Source organism: Excalfactoria chinensis, chromosome 3 (assembly GCF_039878825.1).
Source record: "Excalfactoria chinensis isolate bCotChi1 chromosome 3, bCotChi1.hap2, whole genome shotgun sequence".
NCBI classification, from domain to species: domain Eukaryota; kingdom Metazoa; phylum Chordata; class Aves; order Galliformes; family Phasianidae; genus Excalfactoria; species Excalfactoria chinensis.
In genome coordinates, this window is record NC_092827.1 from 15,469,812 (window position 1) to 15,485,723 (window position 15,912).

A 15,912-nucleotide genomic window follows, 5' to 3' on the forward strand; every position below is an offset into this window, starting at 1 on the left:
GGCATTACTTTTGGAGCATTTTTGAAGTCATATATATCCCTATAAAAATGAAATATGAAAAGGGCAATGTAGGGATTGATTTATTTTGCATCATTCTGTAAAATATTAGCTGTAAATCTAAAGAAAGAAATATCAATGCTTCTTTTTCCTTGGCTTTTCAGATGACAGTACTGATTGCTTTTATTTGTGGAACTGGAATGACTTAGGAGGTAGTCCAGATTATTGGGTAAATAATACATGCTTAAGAATATGACTCCATCTTGTCCCTAATGGTAGTTCTTCATTTTGTTGAATGATTTATTTATAGTATGTCTGTGAATCTGTCCCTTCTGTGGATGATGTCATCTTTCTCATGTGTTACACATGCTGCACCCCTGGGAAAAAGGCAGCAATGTATCTCACCCTCTACTATTTCTCTTTCCTCTTAAACAGTGAATATAGTTTCCATTCATATTTGCTTTGAATGTGGCTGAGGTATCTATTATAAAATTTATCTATTATCTATTATAAAACATTTATAGTAAAAGGAAGAAAAATGACTGCTCTATGTTCAAGTTGGTTTTCTCTGTTACTGGTATTTCAGGCAGCAGACAAACTGTTCTGCTTCTGTCTTACACTGAAGTCTTGTTTGCCGTATATTCTCATAGTACTTTCCATGTCTGATGGCTAACACTAATCTGCAGAGAGGCTAAATGAAGATAATGTGCAATAAAGTTAGAAACAAAAGGACTGGAGAAGGCAAACAACACAGAAACACAGAGATTCTTCTGCTCTCACTTTCCCAAAGGAAAAAAAGGAGAAAGAAAAAAAAAAAAGAAAAAAAAAGAAAAAAAAAAGAAAAAAAAAAAAAGAAAAAAAAAGAAAAAAAAAAGAAAAAAAAAAAAGAAAAAAAAAAGAAAAAAAAAAGAGGGAAGGTTTTAAATATGTCTGGTTTTCTCAGTAAAAGGTCAGTACTTACATTTTTGATGCTATTTTATTTACTTTTTGGTTCTATTTATTACATATGTGAAATACATGAATCTTATAATCACACTGCAAAGCTACCAGACATTAGGAGGATTTGAAAAAAGTTAGAATGTCTGTCTGAGTTTTTGAGGTGAACTCTTTTTCTTTGGTGCACTGAAAAATCCATCCCACACGCTAAGCTCCCAGCTGAGTGGATTACAAACACCTCTAGGGAGGCAAGGAGAACTTCCTCCAGCTCCTGCTAACTTCCCTGATCTGGGAATTGGTGCCTGCTCCTTAGCAGAACTAAAACATCATTTTTTGTTGTGGAAATATTTGTTTCATTGTCATTCTCCTAGTCCTTACTAGATATTTCCTCTTTTTCAAGGCCTGGCAGAATGCATGTTGAAGACAAACTTTCAAAAAATGGTTTTTATTTCTATAAGTGTAAGATGCAAGACTTCAAGTGTAGCTGGAATGAAATGTCTGCTTTAAGTCATAGTCCATATCAACTAAATAGAAAGTATATTTCATAATAATATTTTTATACTTGACACTTCACATTAAAATATTTGAGTTAAAATCGACCACTTTTTTTTCCTCCTAAATATTCATAATTTTATATAAACACACACATATGTATACAGTACTGATTTTATAAATTAAAAATATGTGTGGCAGAAAAATGCATGTATCATCACTGAGAAAAATAGCTAGCTAAGCTCCAAATAAATGTATAAGTTTCTCTCTGGGAAGCCTGAATCCATTAGTGATCTCAACTAATAGGTCAAGAAAAGTAATAGCCAAATAAATATTTTATCAGCATTTTGTGAAACTTGCTAATGGTTAAGCCTGCTATCCCTACAGTAGTGGGAATCTTCATTCAATATCAGGTTGTTATTTGATAGATATTGTCTCCAGTTTCATACAAAGTGACTTTCTGGGTGTGCCTGGAAATAAGTATTTTCACATTAATTGAATTCTTTACTCTTGGATACAGTGGAAGAAATCTGCTCCTATTCTAGCTATTAGTTAGCTGATAAAAGAGAGCCCAACAAAGCTGTATCAAGCTGATGTTATTATACAAAGAAAATATGTTACACACTTTTTGTGAGTGTTCATAGCAAAGTTCTCCCTTAAAGTGGTAAATATGGAAAATTCAGGAGGAGCAGTTCAAAGTCTCAATCTCATAAAGCACATCAAAGCCCCACAAACACCCCAGAGGCTGAGGTTAAGTCATCTGTGAATACCAGAATGCATGCTGGATAGCATATCCTCATCCTTGTCCTTCACTGTTCTAAACTTAACTTCCAGAGACACCATCCCACTGGAGCTAGATCTCCTACCACAAGTGAGACACTAGCAGGGACTGAGCTTGCCACCTGTTCCATATAAGGCTGAGGGTGGCATCAGGCAGCAAAACCACATCTTGCTGGCTGTTTCTCTGGGCAAGCCCATTTCTCAGGAATGCCAGTGCTGATCCTAATGGGCTGGGGAGTAAAGGTGTCTTGCCATAATCCCAGTGCTGGGGGAATTTCAGATATCATTCTGTTGTGATACCCTCACTCATAGTTTTAGATACTGAGAGGACAGGGCTCTGTGGACAACTCTTCGTTGGCAACCTGTCTGCCTTGCCTTTCTCTGCTTCTTTATTTTCTCCCTTTTTATCCAAGAGAAGTCTATCCAGCTCTGTTTTTCCTGCTAACCTTAGCAGTCTGTGGTGCAGATTCTCTCACCTCTATTCAAAGCTAGATTGTATTTATTCAGTAAATAATATCAGGGGAACTTTCATGGAGCAGGAAACCATTAAACGTCAGAAAAGGCATGAGATCTGGTGCACTGCAGATGTACTGTTTTGTTCCAACAGAGGTATAACATGAAGAAGTCTGAAACTTGAATCCTCCTTTTTGCTTTCCTAGATTTGTTTCTCCTCATGTCCTCTATGTATATATATGTATATATGCATATATATAAACAAATATGAGGAGAAAGAAAGAGAAATCATCCACGTTTGAAGCACGGTTTTTTTGTGATTGAGTAATCACTGTGGTTAGAACATACCACTGATTAAGGGAGTGTTCCCTTTTCAGGGCACTAAATCCAGTTTATTAAATTATGTTAATATTTAAATAGGGAAAATATTTAATGATTCTCTCTTATTCAGTCCAGATGGATTGATTTCTTTTCCGAAGAGTGCAGTTTATGAAAATATTGTCTAAACTAACTGTTAGAGTGCTAGAAGAACATACACTGTATGATTCTTATGTATAATTTAAAGAGCAATTTCAAGGCTTCAGTTCTGCAGCTGTTCTACATATAAAATTCTCACTCAGCTTTACAGTTGGAGGAGATTCAATGGAAGTGATTCTACAATTGATTTCAGTAGGTGTTTTGACTACAAGAGGAGTGCAAAATTGGCCAACAGTATTTGCAAAGTGCTTTTGGATTCCTGGAGTGAAGGCACTGCTATATAAATCGTCCTTTTTATTAGCAGGAGCACTCTCCTCATCCCAAATCCCACCCAAAAAAAATCCAGTTTTAGAAAATCTGTGGCCACAGTCTCACTGTGCACTTCTACTATCAAAAATGAAACCTCATGTCAGTGCAAAAGCAATGCACAGATGACAGAACTTATGCCATACACACCAGTCTATAGTATGGATCAGTAACAGTAGAGAAGTGATTTTTGTTGTTGTTGTTGTTTTGTTTTACCTTTGGTATCACAACATTTACATTCCAAACCATAGATTAAGGCTAGAGGGGCTTTATGGTCAATGTCCTGCAGAGTGGGGTTTGTAACCCATATCTACATCTACAACAGTAAATTACTCCAGGGTTTTTCCCTGGTGCTGAGGCCAGCTGGCAAGATCTGGCCACATCGATGCTATTAAACTCTTTTTACTTTCCAAAACAGAGTGGCTGAATCCAAACTGCCAATTGGGAATGATCTTTGGCCCATACTAATTTCCAAATTGTTCCAGTGATTTTTTGGAAGAGCTCTAGCATTCACCAGCCAAAACTGTGTCAGGGATTTTTCTAACAATTTAACAATGCAGAAAACTGAGTTCCAGTGCTGTCTCTGTTTTAACTTCTTAGCATAGCTGTGTTTTCTATATCTTCCCTGTGTTTTCTGTTTCCTGAGCAGATTCTCTACTTACAGGATACAATATCAGTGGGAAGAACTTGTCATCTGTCATCAGAATAAAACCATGGACTTCCTTGAGGTTTTGAGTGGATAGAGATGTGAGATCCTGAGTGCGGTGTTAGAGACACCAAACACCTCCATTTGTACAGTCAAGAGGCAGAGAGCTCCTCACACAACACTAAGCTGTGCCCAGCCGTCTAATGGGGGTGATGAAGATAGTGCCTGACTTCAAGGTACAGCATCACTGAATACACACATTCTTATGTTTTACTAAAAAAAGATTTGAATAAAGTTGAAAATGCAATTTTTCCAACACTGTTCCTTAACATTATATAACCTATGCTGCAGCCTAAGCAACGTTTGTTTAATTGTACACACTCATGAAAGACTGTGATATATATCAATATTCACATCTATCCATTTAAATACAAATACATGGTCAGGAAAAAGCTGGAGGGAGAACATTTGTCAAAAAAGATTGCAATAGGGAAAACAAAGGTAAGCGTATTTGAAGATCTAGTGCCATAGTCCTACTATGTCTTTAGTATTATCGTAAATACTTATTTACTTTTACTTATACACAATTTTTTTTCTATATTACTTTGTATGTATCTTTGCTTGTCTTCCATTTGCAAAGTATGTTTGTTCTTTTTGTTATTTTCTTTGTTTATTTGTTTGAAATGCAATATTTAAGTGTGGAAAAGCGCAAAAATTTCTGGCCACAAAGTCTTTTCCTTGGGGCTGAAGTAGTCTCAGGTCATCATGGCTACCTGAAAGGCCAGGTTTTAAACAGGCAGTTATCGGGGGGAGTTGGAGAGGGTTGGTTATTATTACCGCTATTTCCCCTTTTGCAGACATTAATACTCCATCATTCATATCCACTTCAGACAAAATCAGGATGGCTGATTTTAACAGTTTAAGTAGATGGATTTCATAAATGTAGCTGACTTCAGATGAATCACTCTGCCTCTGTGCAGACCTGTTGGCTCTGATAACCCACAGTTGATGAATAGCCACACACAGCTGAGGATGGAAAAGCTGGGCTTGGGCAATGGCTGTTCACAGCCTGAAAAAGAGGCAGCAGTAGGAGCTTCTATAGACAGAAATGGGTATAAAGCAGGCAGTTTTCAGCTTTTTTTTTTTTTCTTCATCCTTTTTCTACACTTTTGAAAGAGAAGGAAAGACTTTGTACCGCAGTGATGCCGTTATGGGAGCAGATTGGTTCTCATGTCTAAAAAGCATAAGAGCTAAACCTCAATGAGAAAGGTGAACGAAATGAGGTGAAGGCAAGGCAGGCTTTGCAGAGATTTAAGGAACTACAGGACGTGCAGAGCAGCTGTGTCTCATCAAGTAAAGACCAGGTGTGAGCGTAAGCAATGACTGTACCCAAAATTTGTTCTTAGTACTGGTACTGGCCTGAAAATGTAATCTGAACATTCGTAACGTTATGGCAGAGTTTTAATTCGATTCACATTTAATGTCTTAGAGAAACAAGCTTTGCATATGTGTCCTGTTTTTGGCTTCTTATGATAATGAAAATCAACTGCTCCAGCAAAAAGCAGGACAATACAAGATGCCAAAATACCTCATTAGTATATGAAACTTAATGTAACAAATACAAGTGATAATTTTATTTTTTTATGTGTATTTTTGAACAGCCTTTTTTAGGAGCAGTTCTGCTTGCTTGCAGATGAATCCTGCCCTGTTCCCTATATCTCTTTCTGTGTTTGCAAACACTAAGACTTGAATGAGAAAGACTTTCAAGTACGTTTTAGACTATACACATGACTCAATTTTGGTTGAAGATAGTTATCGTCTTCTAACTGAATTTTCTCAGTAGTAGAAAAAGTGATTTATCGTAAATGCATTGGCTTACATAAATGTCAGAGAGATGCAAGTAAGTGTAAACATGAAATTTCAAGGGAAAGTGTTAAGACCCTTCAACTGTGGTGGGAATTCCTGAAGCAAGAGATAATGGTATTGTGGTGGATTTTTATTTTTTTTCTTATATTCTAGCAAAATGTAGCAGGGTATGAAAGGATATCTTAAAACTTACATAATTTCAGGGATAACATGTATTTGTATATCTTTGTGGGTCTGCGTTACTTACACCTCATGTTTTCATGCATCTTTTCTAGGATTAGACAAAAAGCTCAAACTTGAGATCATACTAATCAAACCTGAAATGTACAGTCAGTATTTTCCACTTTCCCCAAACATGCTCTTATCTCACCTCCCATACAGAGCCAACTCCTATGGCAAGTACCTCCAAAGTGATAGCTTTAAGATGTGGTTTACCAATCCAAAAGTACTTTCAAGTGCAGGATAGGAAGGATTCCCAGTGTGTGATGCAGAAACAGTCTCTGGCACTAACAGGACCTGATAATTAAGAACTGAAAATGCACTTTCCAGTGCAGTTGCAACACTTCTCACTCAGAAAAAACCAAACACAAGAGTCATTTGACATAATATAAAGACCAGTTCTGTCCTGTGAGATTGCTATTGTTTGCCTTTGGCTGTATGCATTGGGCCTTAAACAATACAGGAATTATATAGATATATAAATGATGTACTTTCACTGCAGTGTTTCAAACCCCTCTAAAGTATCTCTAAAATGATTTTGAAAACCTCTTTTGATAAACACAGAAAGGACAGTGGTGTGATGGCTGTATATAAAGACTTTATTTCACTGATTTAGAATGACCACCTCAAATTTCCTATCCTTACTATGATGCATCCAAATCAAACTTCTATGTCACATGATTTATGCATCTCCATTCACAAAAAAAGAATACTACTAGACCAGAATTTTGAAATTATAGAGATTGTTTCAGTGTTCTTAGTAAGCCTGTTAGGTTAAACAGAAATAATTACTTGACATCCAGTAATTAGTTGTTTTTGGTGTTGTTGGTTTTTTTTTTGAGAAAGAAATATGTTCAGCTGTTGTGATAACAACAGGGACAAAGGCAAGAGCTGTGCTCAAGATTCATACAAGAAGATCTGGAACCTTTTATTTGGTAAATTGATGTTTCTCAAATGCAAAGGTTTGTAGGAGCTACTGCTGAAGTTGGTATTTTTTTCTATTATTTCTGAGATACTGGGGATAAATGCAAACTAACAACCACCCTGATAGGATTGAGGCTATTATTAGTTGATATTGTCAACTCTATGTAAGTTGTGAAAGTACAGACATTAAAAACAAGCAAGGAGAGAACCTTGTATACTTTTAGGGGAAAGCGTGGGTACATGTCTACAGGCAGGAGCTTTACAAAGTTTGTTTCAGCAAAAGATGTCTTGTGTTAATTGCAGATTTTTAATTTGTAACAATATAACTCCATTGTTTCTATAAAATCATATTTAATATACAACAAACTTTCACCACATAAGCACATTAAAAACACCTTGTTTATAGTTCCAAGAATTGATTACAGGGTTCTCATAAAAGCATTTTCATAACTAGAATCTTAATACAGAATGATTCTTTTTTCTATGCCAAAATACATTTAGATGGTAAATTGCTTATAGAAAAAGATACAGAGAGAAATGGGGTTTGCTGGCATGTAATCCATTTTATTTCATTCTGTTATGGTAAAATTTAAAGCTATATTTGAAATGCTGTCATAAAATACTGTTTTATCCAGAATATGAACCAAGAAAAAAAAGTTAACTGACTCATTTTCTGTTTTGGTGTCTCTCAGATGTGCCCATAACAGCACTTACCCTCTACGCCTTGACCATAACTATCTGCTGAGGGTTTTGTGTTGCATTTTGGTTTTTCTTTTTCTGAAAGACACAGCATTCCCACTGCCTTGCAGCTTTGGGTGCCCACAGAATGAAGAATGGATTTGCTAAAATAGCTGAACTGCATTTACCAAATGCAACATTGGAAAAACCAACAAACAAACAAAAAAATCCACATAAAAACACATAGGAAGATTGATCACACAATTTTATTAGAGTCTTTTGAACAATTGCATTATGTTGTTCCTTTATCTAAAAACTCTTGCAAAAAAAGACATTGGAGTGGACTGGTTTCAACCCTGAGCATTAACACTGCATATCAAGTACTGTAGTAAAGAAGCTGGTTAAGTTTGTAGCACTAGCACAAGTCACTGATATTAATCCTCTAGGTGATCAGGTTTTTACAAAAAAAATACATAGTTTTCAATAAATAATGCTTAATTTTACAACTTTGATACAGCAATGTCATACACTGTTTTGACACATACTAAACTCTGCATGCTATATAGTCTACTAGAAGACAAAACTTTGCCATGCATTTCTTTCTAGTGCTAGAAAACACTTTGTCCTCCAGTGCATCGCCTCAAGCAGCCTTCCCATCTTCCTTCTCTCACAGCAATAGGCTGTGCACTGGCATGCAAAAACCTCAAGAAAAGGTTTCCCCCCCACCATCACTCAGACTTCTAAACAAAAGTACTTTTCAGCTTTCCCCCCAAGACCTGGAGTGGCTATGAAAACTAATTTCACGTGGCCTTGAAAAGTCTTTGAAATTACATATTTTAAAAGTGTCATGCTTGAAAAACTGCTCTAAAACATTCAATTTCCCCCACCTGTGGCCATCATGCAACATCATTGAAATGTTGTAACCATCAAAAGTCCCACACTGGAAAACAGGCCTCCATTTTAAAACAGCCCACCAAAAAATAAAAAGAAGGAAAAAGTATCACAGCATTTATGTAAAGACTCCAAAACGCCAACATATGTACAAGAGCAAAACCAGATACAAATTGTAAATGAACTAACAATGGCATATAACTCTTCTCCCTGGTTTAGCCAGGAGTTGAGGCAAGTTGGTTTTGGAGATAAGCAGGACAATGGAAACAAAAACAAATTGTGACAATGGGAGTTCCTGGATTAATCGTTAATAGTTGATCAAATTTCTTCAAGTGGTAAATCAGGATCTCAATTTTCTTGGAAGTGAGAGTTACCAAAACCCAAACCCCCTAGTTGACAACACATCATGCTAAATTAAACCTGATTCTGAGTATTTGCAGGTCTTAGAGGTTAGGCTTTTTCATCTTACAAGATTGCACTTCACAGAAAATCCAGATGTTGCAACTAACCACAAAAGAAGAAAATTGATTAATTAATAAGGATTGAAACCTCCATTCTCACACTTCCAGGTTGTTGTTCATCATTGAAAACCATTCACCCCTTCTTATCCATATTGCTTTAGGGGTTTCCTCATATCTACAGAAGTCATTCTTTTGAAATTGCTGTCAATCACAATTTTCTAAGAGTTTTTAAAATATTCCTATCTTTGCACTGGCATAAGCATTGGGTTTTCTAAGAGAATCCCAAAGAAGGTATTACTTTTATACATGAAATATTACGAACTTTTGTTTCCCTTTTTGTAAGTCATTCTACACTTTCTGCACATTTGTGCTTTATATTGAATATAAAAATAGGTCTTTAAAACTCTATTTACTTTAAACTCACTAAAAAACTACTTGCTTGTGAAATTCTCTTACAAATTCACTGCATCCATGTAGAGAAGATAAAACTAATTAGGCAGTTAATTGGTATAGGTAGTGTGCAAAAAAATTAAGAAAAACAAAAACAATCACAGCCTTCGATGTGGGTGAGGGAGAAGGAACCAAACCAAAGGAATACAACCCTACAGGAGGGGGAATGTAAGGCAACGCATTGAATTAAGTCTTGTTGGTTTTATGTCTTTGTTTTTTTACTTTTTTTTTTTTTTCTTTTTTTTCTTCTTTATTTCTGGCCATGCATACGAATGAAGGCTATGAGGTCTAAGACACCTATCCTGCCAGCAGCCCTTGAGGCAAAAACTCCCATTAAGCTCAATGAGAATTTTTTAATTTTTTTTTTTTTAAATAAAAACAAAACAGTGCAGGTTTAAGGCCTTACTAGGCAGCAACTGTGAAGATGTACATAGTAACTTAATGAGCTGTGTTGAACATCAAAACACCTAAAGCGTATAAGGCCCTGACTTTGACCCCACATCAGTTGTACCTCACTGTAACACCAGAGTTGCACTTCCCTAAAACAGGCGTGAGTGAAGGATCAGACTGCACGCATGCAAATCACATTCAGTAGACTTGGAGAAGTTTAATCCAAATGACAGTGAATGCCTGGAGAGCATGTAGCACCTAAAGGATGCTTGAGATGAGTCTTCCTACCACATTTATAAAATACTGCACCTATAGGATTCAAGGTATTTCTTAGGTGTACTTCCTGTAAAGGAGAGAGGGAGTAAAACAACCAAAAGGGGGAAATGGTAACATCAATGCTCATCACGAGATTAAAAAGAATCACCATATTTGATTAAGTTTTACATTGTGTTGACATCCTCTCTGTTACAAAGCAAACTGTCGTTCCACACTAAAAGAAAACAACCCAAAACCACACCTCATTTCTCTCCCTCTTACCACTAAGTCATATTACACTTAGAATAGCACTGTATGGAAACAAATGCAAAAAACATGGGAAAAAATTGCCATGGGAGATATTAAGCCCAGAACAGGACTGCTCTAGCAGGTCAACAAAGATTCCTACGTGCACTAAAAATGGTAGAGGAGCTGGAGATAGGAATATTATTAGAAATGACAAAAGCAAAAATATGAGAGTAATAGCAGATGCTATTTTTCCTGATTAGAAGATTGTATCTTACTCTCATTGAAATCAGCAGGAGCTTAGGCATCCAACAGCATCACAGTTTAGCCCTAACAGCATGGTGGCTTAAAAATACCACCACCAAATTGTTCTTGAGCAATAGGCAACAGTAAACTCTGCAGTAAATGAAAGTCAAACTGTCCGAACAAAAAGTATCTCCCTGCATTATACACCTTCACTCAAAACATTCCTGTGATATAGAACTGTATCATGCCCAGCCAGAAGAAAGAAAAGTTGTACTTCTGAGTGGGTGTTACACTTCTTGACTAAAGTAGACCCATTGCTCTTTTAAAATGCCTGACTGCTCTAGACTTGGACCCTTTACATTAGTTATCCTGGACTAATATCTTAAATGGTAGTTTTAAAAAACATCTTCCAAAAATATATGCAAGTCAAAACTCCTGCAGGCTGAGACACAGACCTTATTACAATGCAAACCAAATCCAGCCCATATTTGACCATAATCATTCATAACTCATTGAACATCTGTAAAGCACAAATGCTTAATGACACTGCCTATTATTACTTTAACAAACAAGGATGCATATCAGAAGAAAGGGGCCAGAAGAGAAAGTCCCCATGTTCTCATGATAGCTTGAAGAATTACTAAGAGAATTTTGGCTCAGTATTAAGACTTAGAACCTGATCAACTTACTCCATCGCCCTAGCTCAAGAAGGGGTCTTCAATAGCAGGGTAGTGAATGGCTAGGTTACAGCACTTCAGCGCATCTATTTTCTTTCACTCTTTTGCCTTAGAAGAGATAAATGTCATTTGTTTTCAATCTGATTTCTAAGTTAATTACATGGAGAACACACTAATCAGTTGAGACCAAAAACTGAAAATTCAAGAAACTCTGTTTTATTGAGGACTATCCATTGCCAAGGATATCTTGAATATTGTAATTTTGTTTGTTTTAAAACACAGTTTCTCATAAAGAATTATCACAATGCAAGACATAAATTTGAGTTCCCAGATATGCTATTTTTTTTTCCTGATAGCAAAGATTTAGGCCAAACAACTTTTATTTAGAATCATGAGTGTTTTATTATTATTATTAGAAAGATCAGATTATATTAATCATTTTACTACCAGTTCATTTAACTAACCTAAAGTAAGATATCTCACCACTTAAATGCCTAAGAGTTGTCCTTGATTAAACATAACATGCATGCAGGTTTTAATGTTATGTTTTATTATGCCTTACAAATGTGTATGCAGGATTTTCATTTCAGCAAGTCTGAAAGCCTGTAGCAGTGGTTGCCACCAAAATACCAGCACAGTGAATTGTCCCTGTAAACAGCTGGATCAGTAATAAGTGGAGGAAAAAATAATAATAATAATAAAAAAAAAAGAATAGCAATGCCTATCAGATAAAAAGTAAACTACTTGAAAAACAAACTTCCACTTTGTGAATCTGCTGCCATCAGAGAGGGCAACTGAAATCTGATGGCTCCTAAGGAAAAAAAATAATAATAATAATAAAAAAGATATCCAGAAGCGCACACTGCCGAAGTCTGCTCGCCAACAGCAGAAGCTCGTACCCCCCTTTCCTTCCCACGCCCCTTCAAAGGGGCTCCGCGAGCTGAGCGCTGCCCAAAGGCAGAGATGCAGGAGCGAAGCATCTCCGCATCACAGCTCAGCAAAACGGGGAGAAGGAGAAAAAAATAACACAGAAAAGGGGAGCCGTCCTGTGGTGGGAAGCGGGCCCGGCCGTGCCCCCGGCAATGGGATGCGGGGAGGGCCGGGCAGCTCCCTGGACTGCAGCGGGGAGCCGGCACGGAGCGGGGCGAACCCACTGCCGCTCCGCACCGGCGTACCTCGGCCCTGCCCGAGAGGAGCGCGGAGAGAAAGGGGTGGGAGAAAAAAATGCTGAAGGCACCGAGTCCTTCTTTCCTTCCCCCTATCTAGGGTCATGCACAACAGCCTGCAGCTACCGCTCCTCCAAGGCGAGGGGTGACACACCACGGCATCTCCAGCGTTATTCTACAGACACTAATAGCGATACGAGTTTCTATCAGTTCCAGCTGATTTATTAAAATTGTCAAGATACAGACTTTCAGCATTAAAAAAAAAAAAAAAAACCCAAAAAAAAGAAACAGGCTATGATGTTGACAGTGCACAAGTCTGCTTTTGTCATCATTTGCTACAAAATATGCAGATGGTCTGTACTTTAGATTATATTGCACAACATGAGAAACTTTTTTTTTTTTAAACTATGTGCCTTTTTTTATCTTTTTTTCTTTTTTGCTAAAATCGAGAATCCAGTTTCATACCTTCCATCTGGGGCCCCATCCACATATCACAGCGTATGAGATACATAAAGTCCTACTATAGTACAGTACATATACAATCTTTTAAACTAAGATAACAGCTCTGAGGTCTATATCACCATTTTCAATAAATCTTTACCTACAAATATTGAACAAATCTGAACTATAGCTGTACAAAAAAAAAAAAACTGTTTCTTTTTTTTCTTTTTTTCTTTTTTTTTTCTATTTTTTTTTTTTTTTAAACCACAAGGCCTTTAGATGCAAGGATTATTTTTCTTAAAATTTTAATCCTTTTAAAACCAGGACGTAACGTACCAACAAACTTGCATGCTAAAAACAGAGGAAAAAAAAGAAAATAAAAGGGAAGAAGTGCCTGAAAAGTCTTACTGAAAAAACACAGCAAGAATGTTCCCTTTTCACTGTACAAAAATACGCCTGAAAATATATTAATTTTTAAAAAAGACTGAGGTCTGTTATGTATCAAAAATGTTTCAATACCTTTTTGTACTGAGGTCTAGGCTGTCTGGTATTCAATCAAGGAGGTATAAGGGAACAAGTTACAAAAAAAAAAAAAGTTGGCAAGTAGAAATCACATTTGTAAAACCATAAACAATTTGATCTGAAAAGTAAACTCTGATCTTAAGTCAGTTCAGTTATTTGTAAGCGTTTGTACAGTCTGCATTTTTTCAAGCTCCCTGCAGCTTTGTTAAGAATCGGATGCATAGAAGACATCAGTTTTCTCCCTCCAAAAAAAAAAAAAAAAAAAAAAAAAAAAAAAAAAGTTGCAATGGTCCCTTTCGGAAAAATAAAATAAAAAATAATAATAAAAAAAAAAAATCAGAACAGTTCTTTAAGATCTCTCACGGGAAAAAGAAATAAAAATCCACAAACCCCCTTGAGTAACAGTTGTGCTGCCAAAAGACTTCTTCGCAGACCATCTTCCAGCCTTCCATCAGAGACCGCCAAGCTTCGAACAGCGCCTTCTGTAGCATTTTTTCCCCCAGTCCCATTTGCCTTTGCTGTTGTTGTTGTGATCACCAAATGCAATTAAAAAATAAAAAAATAAAAACAAAAAAAATAAAAACACACAAAAAATTAAAAATTAAAAGAAAAAAAAATCACAACTCCCGGGCTCGGAACTAACATCAGGATTTTTTTTTTTTTTTAAAGAAGACTTTTTTTTTTTCTTTTTTAAGCATCATCATCATCATCATCACCACCACCATCACCACCGCCGGCGTCCGCCGCTCCCGTCGCCGCCTCCGCCCCGCTCAGTACGTGAACACCAGGTCGGAGAAGTTGGCCTCCAGCCAGTCGCCCGCGATCATCTCGCTCAGCTCCGGGGTGCAGTAGTCGGGAAACTCGAAGTGGGAGCCGAGGCTGCCCTCGCTGAACGAGTCCAGGTCCTTGTCCACCAGCGAGAGGGAGAGGTTGCCGGCGGCCCCCGCCCCCAGCTCGGCGGCGGCGTGGCCGTGCTGCGAGAAGTTGAGGCTGAGGTCGAACAGGAGGTCGTCCGCCTCCTCGCTGCCGGCCGAAGAGGTGGAGATGGAGCGGGACGAGGCGGGCGACAGGCCGGCGGGCGGCTGCGGCGGCGGGGGGCCCTGCTTGGTGATGTTCTTGAAGCTGTAGTAGAGTCTGCCGCCGCCCGCCGCGCCCCGCACCTCCTCGTACAGGCTCGCCCCCTCGGTGGACTCCGCCGAGGAGCTCAAGGTGGGGCTGGCCGGCACTTTGGCCACGTTGTACCGCCGCAGCTGCTGCGGGCCCGGCTCCTCATCCTCCTCCTCGTCGTCCGCCTCCTGCTTGATCCGCAGTTGCAGTTCGTCCTCGTCATCCTCGTCCTCATCCTCCTCGTCCACGAAGACGCACTTGACCGCCTTGCTGCTGACTTTCAGCGCGCCGAAGACGTACTCGTCCCCCGCGTAGTCCCCGTGCGGGGCGGCTTTGGCGCCGGGCTTGGGGGGCGAGGCGGCGGCGGCCTTCAGCTTGCTGCACTTCTTGCCCGAGCTCTTAGCACTCTTGCTGCCGCCGCCGGGAGCGTTTTTCTCGGGGCTCTGGCCGGCGTTGGGCTTGGCCGAGGGGTCCATTTTGGGCTTTTTCCTGGGCCGGTACTTGTAGTCGGGGTAATCGGCCATGTGCTTGAGCCGCAGCCTCTCCGCCTCCCGGATGAAGGGGATCTTCTCGCTGTCCTTCAGCATTTTCCACCGCTTGCCCAGGCGCTTGGAGATCTCCGCGTTGTGCATGTCCGGCGACTGCTCCATGATTTTTCTCCTCTCGATCTTAGACCACACCATGAAAGCGTTCATCGGTCTCTTGATGTGCCCCGACGCCGTTTTGCACCAGTCCGGATCGCTCTCATCCAGAGCCACCGGGCTGCAAGCCATGAACTCGCCCTCCTCGGTGTCCATAGCCTCCCGGGGCAGGTTGCTCTCGCTCTCCGCGCTCTCCGCCTGCTGCACCATCGCTGGTCTCCCTCGCGGCGCTCCGCTCCGCGCCGACCGCCGCCCCCTCCCACCGCCGCACCTTGCCCTTCGAACCGGGCGCTGCGCTGCACCGTACCGCCGGCCGGGGGAACCGCTGCCTGCAGCGCAGCACGGCTCGGCACGGCCGGGCTGGGGCTGGGCGCGGCTGGGCTGTGCTGGGCGCCGCGCTCTGCCCCGGCCTCGCCGCCGGCCCGCCTAGCCCCGCCGCGCGCGCTGCCCCTTCTGCAAAACTCGCGGCTCCGCACCCGACGCGTTATCAGCGTTTCATATGGGTGACATCACTCCCGGCAACGGCCAATAGTTGCCCGCGGCTCCGCCCGTCGCCCTGCCCACCGCTTTTATCAGCTCCCCTCTTCCCCATCCCCCTCTCTCGCCGTGCTGACACACCCCCCTGTGTGGGGGGTGGTGGGGGAA

General features: G+C 39.8%; 1 protein-coding gene across 1 annotated transcript; it reads right to left on the bottom strand.

Annotated features, from left to right (window-relative positions):
* Window positions 1–13,805: 13,805 nt before the first annotated feature.
* Window positions 13,806–15,621, bottom strand: SOX11 (SRY-box transcription factor 11). The gene has a single exon (XM_072332585.1). The coding sequence runs from the start codon at window positions 15,475–15,477 to the stop codon at window positions 14,290–14,292; it is 1,188 nt and encodes a 395-aa protein (XP_072188686.1). The 5' UTR covers window positions 15,478–15,621; the 3' UTR covers window positions 13,806–14,289.
* Window positions 15,622–15,912: the final 291 nt, after the last annotated feature.